The sequence below is a fragment of the Canis lupus genome, chromosome 23 (assembly GCF_003254725.2).
Source record: "Canis lupus dingo isolate Sandy chromosome 23, ASM325472v2, whole genome shotgun sequence".
Taxonomy (NCBI): Eukaryota; Metazoa; Chordata; class Mammalia; order Carnivora; family Canidae; genus Canis; species Canis lupus.
Window position 1 is genome coordinate 38,196,202 of NC_064265.1, and position 13,679 is coordinate 38,209,880.

Below are 13,679 nucleotides of genomic sequence, written 5' to 3' on the forward strand. Positions count from 1 at the left end.
GGAGACCCAGGATCCTGGAGACCCGGGATCAAATCCCACGTCGGGCTCCCTGCGTGGAGCCTGCTTCTCCTGCCTGTGTCTCTGCCTCTGTCTCTCTCATGAAAAAATAAATAAAATCTTTAAAAAAAATTAAATTAAAAAATAAATTTTCTTCTTACTCCAACCCGCAATGAGTTCTGGTTGTCTTCAGGGCAAGGTTTAAATATGTAAACCAGCCTCATGTGGACTTTTCATAATCTAGCCCTACTCATCTGTGCACTATCATCACAGCACCATCTATTTGAAGTGTACTCTCCAGAAAACAGAATTACATTTTTTAGGCAGTCAATGCCTTCACTTGCCTTAATATATCTATTATTCAGAACACTCTCTTCCCCTTTGCATGGCCAATTCCATTTATCGTTAAGATTTCTGCTACTTCCTCCAGAAATTATTTCCTGACTTCCCCAGATTGGGATAGGGGCTCTTAGTATTTCACAAGATGCTATACTTCCCCTTTTAGAGAATTTGCCTTTGCCTATGTCTAACCAGTATGTTCTACCAAAATATCAGGTAGAGAGCTTTAAAGAAAGAAGGTGAATAAATAAGCTTTAAAAGTCCTTTAAAAACACTACATCCTGCTGATAACATATTTAATAGTGAAAGACTGACTTCTATACCCCTAAGATCAGGAATAAGACAAAGATGTAGACTTCTCATTTTGCCTATCTGATACTCATTTAGCTACAGTAATTGGCCAAGCAGGGGTGGTGGGTGGGGGGAAGCATGAGAGTGGAAAGGAAAAAAAGCAAAACTATTTGCAGATAATGTACTGTTGGAGAGAGAAAAATCTTAAGGTAAAAATACGTATTAGAACTAATAAGTTCAGCAAAGTTTGCAAGATACAAGATAAATATACAAATATCAGTTGTATTTCTAACAATAATGAACAGTGCAAAAAATGAATTAAAAAATTCCATTTGGAATAACATTTTTAAAAGCACATTTTAAAAAATACAAGACTTGAAAACTAAAAATTACAAAACATTATAGAAGGAAGTTAAAGAAGAATTAAATAAAGGAGAAGACATCTAATGTTTATAGTTCAGAAACATAATATTTTAAAAATAACAGTACTCCACAAACTGATTAACAGATTCAATGCCATTCCTACAAAATCTAGACTGGCTTTTTGCAGAAGTTAATAATATAATCTTAAAATTCTTATGGAAATGAAAAGAACCCATAATAGTCAATCTTGAAAAAGAAGAAAAAGATGGAGCACACATACTTCCTGATTTCAAAATTTACTATAAAGCTACAGTAATCAAAACAATGTGTTGAAGGAATATGGTTAGACATAGAGATCAATGGAATAAAACTGAGAGTCCAGAAATAAACTCTTGCATATATAGGTCAAGACAATAAAGTGGAGGAGGATAGTATTTTCAAAAAACAGTGCTAGGAAAACTGGATATGCACATTCAAAAGAATTAATATGATCCCCCACCTCACACTAGATACACAAAATAACTGAAAATGATCAAAGATCTAACAAATATAAAAGCTAAAACTATAAACACTTCGAAGAAAACAGAAGTGTAATGTAACTGTTCATGATTTGGGTTATGCAATACTTTCTTAAATGACACCAAAACCATAAATAACAACAACTAAAACAGATAAATTGGACTTCATCAGAAGTAAAAACTTGTAAGTGAAAAAGGACATCATCAAAAAAGTTGAAAGATGGAACGGTTGGGTGGCTCAGTGGTTGAGCATCTGTCTTGGACTCAGGGCATGATCCTGGGGTCCTGAGATCAATTCCTGTACCGAGCTCCCCACAGAGAGCCTGCTTCTCCCTCTGCCTATGTCTCTGCCTCTCCCTGTGTCTCTCATGAATAAATAAATAAAATCTTAAAAAAAAAAAGAAGAAAGTAAAAAGACAACCCATATATGGAAGAAAAATATTTGCAAATTGTGTATCTATTAAAGATCTAGTATCCAGAATATGTAAAGAACTCTCAGAACTCAAAAATGAAAAGACAAATAATCCAATTTAAAAATGGGAAAAGAGGGATCCCTGGGTGGCGCAGCAGTTCGGCGCCTGCCTTTGGCCCAGGGCGCGATCCTGGAGACCTGGGATCGAATCCCACGTCGAGCTCCCGGTGCATGGAGCCTGCTTCTCCCTCTGCCTGTGTCTCTGCCTCTCTCTCTCTCTGTGTGACTATCATAAATAAATAAAAATTTAAAAAAAAATCTTTAAAAATGGGAAAAGAATTGGAATAGATATTTGTCCAAAGAAGATATACAACTGACCAATAAGCACATGAAAAGATGCTCAACATAACTGGTCTGGTCTTTGGGAAAATTTAAGTTAAAACCACAATGAGATACCATGTGATACTAGGATGGATAAAGTAAGACAGACAGATAAGTAACAAGTGTTGGTATGAATGTGGAGAAATTGGAAACTTCAACCACTGCCATTGGAATTGTAAAGTATTATGACTGCTTTGGAAAACAATTTGAAAGTTCCTCAAAATGTTAGGCTTAGAGTTCACATATGATCCAGCAATTCAACACCCAGGTTTACCCAAGAAAACCGAAAATATGTATTCACATAAAACTTGTACATAAATGTTCACAGCCAGACTTTTCACAATAGCAAAGAGGTATAAACAATCCAAATTTCCTTTCATTGACAAACAAAATGTGGTATACAGTGGAATATTATTTTATAATAAAAAATGAATGAATTACTGATACACACTCCAAAAGGGATAAACCCTGAAAATATCAAGGGAAAGAAGACAGACATAAAATGCCATATTGTACAATTTCATTTATATATGCATGCCCAGAAACACAAATCCATTGAGACAGAAAATACATTTAGCAGTTCCTAGAAGATGGCAGAGGAGTAGGGATGGAGAGTGACTATTAATTTATTTTAGGGGTGATGAAAATGTTTTATAATTAGATAGTAGTGATGGATGCACAATCGGGAATATGCTAAAAACCACTGTAATGCATACTCTTACAGAGTGAATTTTATGGTATGTAAATTATATCTTTTAAAAAATTGAGATATAATGGACATATAACATTATATTACTTCTAGGTGTACATGGCTTGATATTTGTATTTATTGCAAAATAATCACAATAAATCTAGTTAATATCCATCACCATACAGTTATAAATTTTTTCTTATGAAAACTTTTAATATCTACTCTCAGCAACTTTTAAATATATAATATAGTATTATTAACTATAGTCACCATGATGTACATAATATTCCAATGACTTTATTTCATAGCTGAAAGTTTGTGCCTTCATTCATTTTGTCCACCCTCACCTCTAGTCACCATGATATACATAATATTCCAATGACTTTATTTCATAGCTGAAAGTTTGTGCCTTCATTCATTTTGTCCACCCTCACCTCCAACCTCTAGCCACCATCAATCTGTTTTCTGTATCTATGAGCTCAGTTTTTCTTTTCCTTTTTTAAAATTTTTTTTTCATTCTAGTTACTTAACATACAGTGTTTTATTAGTTTCAGGTGTATAATATAGTGATTCAATAGTTCCATACATCACCCTGTGTACATCATGACAAGTGCACTCTTTAATCCCCATCACCTTTTAACCTATCTCCCCACCCACCTTTGGTAACCATCAGCTTGTTCTCTATAATAAAAGTCTGTTTCTTGCTATGCCCCTTTTTTTACCCTTTGCTTATTTGTTTCTTAAATTCCATATATGAGTGAAATCATATAGTATTTGTCTTTCTCTGACTTATTTCACTTAGCATTATACTCTCTAGCTCCATCCGTGTCATTGCAAATGGCAACATTTCATTTTCATAGCTAAGTAATATTCCATTGTGTATATATATCACATCTTTTTTATCCATTCATCAATTGGTGAACACTTGGGCTGCTTCCATATCTTGGCTATTGCAAATAATGCTGCTATAAACATCAGGGTCCATGTATTCCTTTGGATTAGTGTTCTTGTATTCTCTCAGTAAATACCCAGTAGTGTGATTATCCGATCATAAGGTAGTTCTACTTTTTTTAAGACTCCACATATAAATGATCTTACATGGTCTTTGTCTTTATCTGTCTGACTAATTTCACTTAAACATAAATGCCCTCAAGGTCTATCTATGTTGTTGCAAATGGCAAGATTTCCTTCTTTTTTTATGGCTGAATAGTATTTCTGTGTGTGTGTGTGTGTGTACGTCTGTACGTACACACACCATTATTTTTTTACCCAATTATCCATCAGTGGACACTCAGGTTATTTCCATATCTTGGCCATTATAAATAATGCTGCAATGAACTATAATGAACTATAATTTATACCTTAATAGCTATTATTTAAAAAAAAAAAACTACTTCAACCAATGCAAATCAGCTTCTATTATTAAAAAATATATTTAGAAATCAATAATTACATTCAAAATTACTGTTAATTGTTTACAAAACATAAGTTAATTACCTCATTAAAGGCTCTCTTTGATCTCGCATCAGCCTCATTGTAACTTCACAAGCTCTTCGAAAAAGACCTTCTGTTCCCATAGGACCCATTCCATTAACCATATTATGAGTCAGTCGAAATGGAACAATTTCTGGAACTTCAAAGGTTTCTCCCTTAAAACAATGGATTTTATTAAAAGATAACTATGTTAAAATTTTAAATCTTATTTTCTGCCATTCTCAACCTGCATTCCATAGGGCCTTTTCATCCCTAAACTTACTGAGTTCCCTAAATTCCTTTCTGGTATGTACCAGTGGTTTATCCTTGATTTCATCTCATTTGTATCTGTGACCTTTCTTGGTTTCCTGTGACAGCAGAAGGCAATCCATAGAGAATGGGAATGAAGAAAATAGGGGGTTAATTTACCAGCCTGCCTTCCAGGATCATAACATTGGAAAATTAGAGGGGTATCAGGGAGAGTCCAACTACCTTAATTTATTCCTAGACCCCACTCTGGACCTATAGAATCTCTTGGGATGTCTGCTTAGATATTTGTGTATTTTGTTTAAATTTTTGGATGATTCTGATATGCTGCAGGTTTGGAAACCCACACATTAAAGTCTTCTGTCTCTCTAAAAAAACTGAGTCTCAGTAAAATGAACTGATCTGGGGATCCCTGGGTGGCGCAGCGGTTTGGCGCCTGCCTTTGGCCCAGGGCGCGATCCTGGAGACCCGGGATCGAGTCCCACGTCAGGCTCCCGGTACATGGAGCCTGCTTCTCCCTCTGCCTGTGTCTCTGCCTCTCTCTCTCTCTCTCTCTGTGACTATCATAAATAAATAAAATTAAAAAAAAAAAAGATTTAAAATGAACTGATCTGTCCATCTTTACATTAACTAAGAACTAACTGAGTCAGAACTTGAACCTTTGGATTTCAAGTTCAGTGCTGGTTTTACTCTATCACTCTTCTGAGTTCTCTTCATCCTACGTTGTTTTACTGACCACTCAGGGATTCACTGATCAAAACCAGTCCATAAACTCTCAATGTGACTCAACCGTGACTGTAACATTACCAATGGGTAGGTCTAGGAAAAACAGTTCTTGAGGAAAGGAAATTGGGAGAAAACATACAATTAACTAGAGTAAGTCATATCACTTACCTTATTGAAAAGACAGTTGAAATCCACATGTACACATTCACCAGTTAGAGAATCAAAGAGAATGTTTTCACCATGACGGTCTCCAAGCCCCAGGATATAACCAACCATTGACATCACTGCAGTAGAACGGCAGTATGCTGATCTGCTACTGTACCTTAAGAAAACACAATGCCTATCAAATATCCTTATGCCACATGAGGCAATACAAACCTAAAATATTTTTTAAAACATTAACTATTACAATGTATTATCTTCTTGGTAACTTACCATGATGTAGGATCAGGGAATGTCCTCAGAAACCATTCATGAAAAACGGGAGGATGTCTGGGTAGGAGAAATTCTCGGAATACTTTGAGTTTTTCAGACAAAGCTGCAGCTTTTGGTAGCATACACTGCCGAAGTTCTTTTCCTGTCATATAAACTCCTGCGAAGTAAAGTGGTTTCCACTAATCACATAAAACAAATAAGAAAAGGGGCAATTTTCTTAAAAAAAAAAAAAATCTATTTTTTTCAAATTATTCTTCAAAATCAAGAATAGAAAAATTGCCACTATGCATAGGTAAATTTATCTTATTATGATAAAATAATAGAACACATTATGTTTCACTAGACTTATCCAAAGTGAAGCCTCTTGTTGATGAAAATTAATGTCAACTAAAACTGATGTTGTGGGATAAACTAATTCCAGAAAATGTCACTCAGAATAAATCCAATGTGAAGAGTACACTTAGAATTGTAAAAATGCTGCAGCCTTCACTAAAATTATAGTGATTTCTCTGTTCCTCAGCATGTAGTATAAACTCACACAGAATCATTATTAAAAAACCTAAAATGGTACTTTGAGATAATTTACTGTGTGAAGATTAGCCTATCAGATTGATTGTATACCTGGTTCTTGAGCTAATCTTGTACAATGCAAATCATCTAGAGAAACAGAAGAACTCTTCCTTCTAACACATTGATGAGCCTGTATTAGATGGGTGATATGACTCCAGTCTATTAAGTGCCTCTTAGGCCACCATGGTTTGGTGCTTTTTACAGCAAGGCACAGCCAAAAGTTTTATGGAAAAGTTTGAGATTTAAGGTGTTTAGACTCAAATGTTACATAGTTCCTATGTGTTCATGATACTAAAAATTTTTTAAAAATATTTTTAAAAAACCAAAGCAGTAACTAAAACACATACAATATTTTATCTTTCCAATAAGATAGTCAATAGCAAGTTCCTTGGAATAAGACTCCAGTCTTTGAGTTTCCACTCTACAACTTATCAGCTTTGTGAACTTGGATAAGTCACTTATCCAAGTGTATAGTGCCAGTTAACTTCTGGCATTATACATAAAATAGAGATAATCAGACTTGTTAACAATAAAAAAATAAGGTATATAATTAGCACAATAATTTATTGATATCACTTATTGTTACAGGTTAAATTATAGCCTTAAAAAATGTGCTTAACTCCTAACCCCTGGTACCTGTGAATGTGACCTTAAAAAAGATAGGGCTGTTGCCCATGTAATCAGGTAAAGATAAGGTCATTAGGCTGGGCCCTTAATATAACTGGTATATAAAGTATTATATAAGAAAAAAACAGAGACATATAGACTTAGGGAGAACACTATGTGGTGACAGAGAGGAAAGAGAGTGAAGTGAACCATCTATAAACTAAGGCATGTCAGAGATTGCTGGAGCCAGCAGTAGCTGACAGAAAAGGATGAAAGCAGTTCTCCCCTAGAACTATCAGTGATCTGGCCCTACTGACACAGGATTTCAGATTCATAAGCTCCCAAACTATGAAAGAATACATTTCTGTTGTTAGTAGTACTTTGTTATAGCAGCCCTAGAGAAACAAATATACTTATTTTCTACCTTATTCTGATAATTTGATCTATTTATTTTTAATATACTGTATCATATGCATTTAATAAATTATTTTGAAATAGTTCTGGACTTATAAAAAAACTGTATAAATGATACAAAGCATTCTCCTACATTCTTCACTCAGCTATTAATGTTCATGTCTTTCATAACAATAGTACAATTACCTAAATCAGGAAATTGATATTGTTATATTATTAACTAAACTTCAGACCTTACTAAAATTTCATCAGCTGTCCCACTACATCACTGTCTTTTTGTCTGGGCTAGGATTCAATCCAGGATCCCATATTACCTTCAGTTGTCATGTATCCTTAATGTCCTCAAATCTGGGAAATTTCTATCTTTGACTTTTATTACCTTGACCATTTTTTAAGATTTCAAACCAGTAATATTTTTGTTTCTCCACTGTAAAGAGTTCCTATTTTTTCCCCTTTATAATTCATCAGTATGTTGTGGGGAGATACTTTGAGACCAAACAAATAACCTGTTTCTCATACTTTGGCCCATGCATTCCACTACCCACTGATATTCTTTACCTGTAACAATTATTACTGTGGTACTTGCTAATTGATGATTTTCTATTTCCATCAATTTCTCTACATTTATTCACTGCAATTCTATTATAAGGAAGAACTGTTCCTGCTTTCCTACTTATTATTTATTTATATCAGTGCAGATTCATGTCTATTTATTTTATTTCATGAGTTACAATCTAATACTATATCATTACTTATTTTGCTCCCCAAATTATCTCAGGTTTGGCCAGGTGGAGACTCTAATTCCAATCTAATACTTTCAGTTCTATTTTAGCCTTCCCTTTCCTTTTCTTTCTCTCACAGTGAAAAAACTAGCTTTCATTATCCACAATATATTTATATTTTGCTGAAGTTGAGTATACACGTAAAGTAGTTTCAGAATTGCTAACCAATACTTCTGTGAAAAACAAATTTGAATATACATCCTTGTAAGCTACATCACATTCTCTTGGAATATCTCTTGGGATAAAGATGAAATTAGAACCCTAGGAAGAAAAACACATAAGTACTTCTGTATATAGAATCTCATTTAGCCTAGAAATTCTACTATTGCTTATACAAATAAAAGGTATAATGGCATGTGTTAATAATAATTACACACATATTAGCAGGTTTTATACTCATATGTTTATATTTTAAGAATTAATTTTAGTACCCTTTTCCTTATAAAGTTTGGTCAAAATAGGTCTCAAGCCAGCAGTGTTGTTAACCCATTCAATAATTCCACATTCATCATTCAGGGGAATAACTGCATATGTTCGGATATGAAGTTCTCTTCTACGAGATTCTGCATCTTTTCTTAAACACTATTAAAAAAACACACACACATAAACTTAAAAATTCAAAATTTCTGAATATGTCAAATATACATCTAAAGATTGTTCATTTCATAGCAAAAGAAAGTCAGTGAAAGTTTACTATGTGGTACAGCTGAATAATTCCTCAGAATGGTAGGAAAGGAAGCTACTGGGATAGTATCCACAGTCTTTTTCCAAATCATTAAAAATGCCTTGGGCAAGTCCCCCTTTTTAATTATTTACTATTAATGTGACAACAATATTGTGTTCAAAATATTATAGTTCTATATTTAACAATGACAAAATGTTTTTTATTGCTTTATAGATATTATTGAAATAATAAGTCCTTAGGCACAAAGACTGCTGCTTAATTTTGATTATCTAAACAAGAAACTATGAGTTTTACAATATCCTCAAAATGTAATTTATTTTTTTTATTTTTATTTATGATAGGCACACAGTGAGAGAGAGAGAGGCAGAGACACAGGCAGAGGGAGAAGCAGGCTCCATGCACTGGGAGCCCGACGTGGGATTCGATCCCGGGTCTCCAGGATCGCGCCCTGGGCCAAAGGCAGGCGCCAAACCGCTGCGCCACCCAGGGATCCCCTCAAAATGTAATTTTATTCTTACAGTTTAGTATTATGGGCTTCATTTGAAAAACTGCCTCCTAGCAGAAGAAAGCTTTTTACATTTCATCTGATTAATCCTGAATTATTCTAGGTAAAGATAAATGATGTTTTGTTTAATTCTGAAACTATGAAATAAACTAAGCACACAACTATAATTGCAAACTGTCCAATTCAAAAGCACAATCACTAACCAAAAACATGTTTTAAACTTTAGGAATAAATAGGCAACATAAATGTCAAACAGTACAGCATTAGAATGACATGTAAAGATCAGTTTGTGGTCTCCTAGACCAACACAGACTGTAGTTTTTCACAATCAGGCCATTGTATTTTATATGTGGGGGAAGAGTAATGAAATAAATCAGTTACAAAGCTGATTAAGATAAATTTATAAACTAAACCCAGGCCACTTGATACTCCTAACCAGAAAAATACTCAAGGGAGCTTGGGATAAACATACTAATGGTGTTAAAGTCAGTGAATTAGGTTACCAATTTACTAAACATTTTAAATAAAAAACAATCCTTTACTTCACAGTGCCTTTGAAATGGGTTTTTAACGTGATATTAATTTTTAAATTATTTTGGTTACACAAAGTAAAGACCATAGTTGTTCTTTTTTTTTTTTAGTTGTTCTTTTTTAAAAATGAAATTATCTGTTGCTATATCTTTTCTATGTTAAAAGTCTGTAACTTTTCCTGCTAATAAAAGAGGTACTAGTGATACACGGGGAGAAGATAGAGAGGGACAAAAAGCATATAAAAAATAATTAAATTTCATCTTTCAATTGTATGGTTTAGAAATGATCTATGTGCATAATGAAAAGATTGTATCACATTGACAGTAGTTATGGAAACTCTAAAGTAAACTATCTCCAAACCTTATTAATCAAGGAATTGAATTCCATTAGCCTACAATCCTTTCTCAGGTCATCTTTTGGCTTACACATCATGATGTAGAACTTTCCATCTGATCCTTTCAAAGAGATCTTCTTTGGTTTCTGAAGAGAAGCAAGAATTTCCACCTAAAATATAGTAAGTTACATATAAGTTGAGGTCAAAATTCTTTGTTTAAATTTATATATATATATATATATATATATATATATATATATATATATATATATATGTCATGCTACCTAACAAAAAAGAATATAATAACCTATATCATGTAATAAGTTTATTATCTTAACATTTCTTTTATCATAATCACTGATGACCTATGAAAAAATAGTTGCCATGCATAGAGAGCCATTGTCACCCATTAGGAATGATTATAAAGTAAAAGGATTACTTCATCAGCAATATAAGTACTTACACATTCAAACTGAGGGACCCTCTTCAGGACAGTTTAAAAGATTGTTTTTAAATATTTTACTTATTTGAGAGAGTGAGTGAGAGAGAAAAAGAGAGCATGTGCAAGTGAGCATGCAGGAGCGAGGGGCAGGAGGTGGGGGTAGGGTGGGAGGAAGAGGCAAACTCTCCACTGAGCAGGGAGCTCAATGTGGGGCTCAATCCCCAGGACTTCGGGACTGTGACCTGAGCAGAAGGTAGAAACCCAACTACCTTCTAGAAGCCTCGCTGGCCCTTCTAAAAGATTTTTGAAATATTTTTTAGAACCTGTCTTTACAGCCAGAGACACTGTTTTTAAACGTCTTTAATGGTAAGAAGTGATTATCAATTTAATGTTACTTGACTTTTGAAACAAGAAACTCTTCCAAAACCAAGTCTACCTAATGAGGTGAGCAAATAACCTGAATACTATTAAGTTAAAAACAAAGCATGACTATAAGTAAGAAAGAATGATTTCATTATGTGGTTTAATATCTGTCTCTGGAACAGTTAAACAAATATTTTGATACACAGATTTACTGGAACAAATAGTTTTCAGAAATATTTACTTAGAAATGCTCTGGTACCATTTCTTTAAAATAGTCACATATTTATAGTCACATACTTAAAAAAAAATCAAGCTCTTCTTAGCTAAATTTTGCTTCCTCCTAAACTATAAGCAAAAACTGTATTTTGTTCTCCTCTGTTTTTAGGATGAAAGTATGGAAAAATCAAATTGTGAAAAATAAAAATGATACTCATACTAAAATAATACAAGCATCTAAAAAAATCAAAATACTTGACTGAACATGGGTTTTTGCTTTAAGGACACTGTCTTAGGGGTTGTAGAAGATTAAAAGGAGAATAAGCATGAACATATGTGTGTATATCTTATAATAGGAGAAGATAAATGCATATGGTTGAAAAGTTGACATACAATACAAAGGTAGTAATTGACTGGAAATAGACCTGTAACATTAGCAATATGTACTAAGAAGTTTAGGAGAGTAAACATGTTCACTGGAATACATAAAAAGCTAAAAATTGAGAAGGAACCATCTCCCTATCATGCTATTTAAGATGCATGACTCTCGTTCATCATAATATACATTAGAAAAGTATCAGTCTTCTCCATATGGGTATTTTTATAGGTCACAGATATTAGGAACATAGGATTTTTAACATTTAATTTTATCCCATCAGTATTAAAAGTTTTATTTTTCTGTATTTCTAATCATTTCTTTGCAAATAAAATTCACTTAGTTTCTGAGAAGAACATTTTTTAAAAAAACTTAATTTGAAATTTTTAATTTAACTAAATTTTAAAATCACAGTTACAGTTATATAATATTGAAGTTTACCATATCATCAAAGCTTGCAATATAGGCCCAATGCCCAGGAAATGGCTCATGGTTAGCGTGAGCACCCGGAATTGATGGAAGAGTAGGTATCATGACTGATTGTAAAGGAATGAGAATTTCACTAAATGTTGGTTCTTCCACCAGCTTTTTAAGCATTTTAAAATGAGTGCTCATGCTTAATGTGGAACTACTTCCATCCACCTGGGGAAAAAAAAAATAGCACACTTTAATTTCTCTAGGTTTACACTGTATTATAGAACACTTAATTTCAACCAAAAGTTTCACTTCCACAATATTTTAATTACAATGGTTAAGCAGTCAGCAGTTTTCCAAGAATTCTTTATATTTCTCATTTTACTTGCTCCATACTCTTTTACTTTATCAATAATAATACCACAGGGCTGTTTCATGACTCATGGGGATAATAAAGGCCTACGATCTATTAACAGACACTACAAAATCCAAAGAGCTGTGTAAATCAAACTGGTTTTTTTTGTACCAAATCTCATTGAGCAGCAAAATGATACGTGAATTTCTCACCCAGTGCAGATTAGTATGTCTCACTATAAAAACAGTTATGAAACTGATTATGGGATACTCTATCAGAATACTCTCAGCAGGGATATTCAATATTGAGTACATACACTATATTACCTTTAAAAAATCTGAAAAATTCTAAATTCCTAAATGCAGCCTAGCTGGCCACAAAAATTTCAGATAAATAACTGAAAACTTGTATATGTAAAGCATTTAGAAAAGTGCCAGTGCTTAGTAAATGTTGGCCATTATCATTGTCTTTGATAATGCCAAGTACATTTAGAAGTCAATAGGGCTCAAGTAGATAGCTAAAACAGATTACTCTTTCAAGGTGTTTAGTAATACAGAGAAGGTAAGAAATAGCCTATATTTTCTCACCTATAAATAGATAATAGATTGAATATTTGTAAAGTGAAATCTAGCTATTTACCTGTAAACAGTCTCTCTCTTCTTCCTCATAACTATCCTCACTCACTTTTACCTTTCCTATATATATATATTTTAGGGATTTCCCCCCCTCCATTTTCTTGGGCAAAAGAATGTGCTACTTCTATAAGCATATTCATACTCTAGATACAAGTATACTGAAAAAAGTAGTTATAGCCATTGGCTTATTTTCCTACAACACTATCAGCACCTCAATGCAGGAGAATATATCTTCTTGATTTGGGTTTCACTTAGCATAGTGCCTGTCAACAGGCAAGGAAATAAACACATCCTGAAAGAATGAAATAAAATGAAAACCAAACTCAAATCTTCTTTTCCTCTCATATGTGTAGGTTAATGTATATAAGTTTTGAAAGTTTAAAGATACAACACAAAATAATAATAGAGATGATTTTGAGTATTTTGTATACTTAAGAGTCTTACAGCTTATTTCATATTCCTCTACTTAAATTATTTCTAATTAATATGGACAATTTACTCTCAGAATAATCTACACTAACAAGAGCTTTTAGAAATTTCAGAGTATAAATTTGAGAG

General features: G+C 33.3%; 1 protein-coding gene across 4 annotated transcripts in view; it reads right to left on the reverse strand.

Annotated features, from left to right (window-relative positions):
• Positions 1-13,679, reverse strand: part of ATR (ATR serine/threonine kinase) — a 91,122-nt gene that overhangs the window by 2,465 nt on the left and 74,978 nt on the right. For 3 of the 4 annotated variants that reach the window (XM_025448740.3, XM_049099904.1, XM_035704687.2), the window contains 6 exons: positions 12,159-12,359; positions 10,347-10,490; positions 8,697-8,847; positions 5,894-6,050; positions 5,627-5,780; positions 4,490-4,641 (listed from right to left, as the gene is read on the reverse strand). In XM_025448740.3, coding sequence (XP_025304525.3) covers positions 4,490-4,641; positions 5,627-5,780; positions 5,894-6,050; positions 8,697-8,847; positions 10,347-10,490; positions 12,159-12,359 — 959 coding nt within the window. Of the gene's footprint in view, positions 1-4,489; positions 4,642-5,626; positions 5,781-5,893; positions 6,051-8,696; positions 8,848-10,346; positions 10,491-12,158; positions 12,360-13,679 lie in introns of those variants that run through there. The other variant, XR_004808397.2, reaches the window with a different exon arrangement.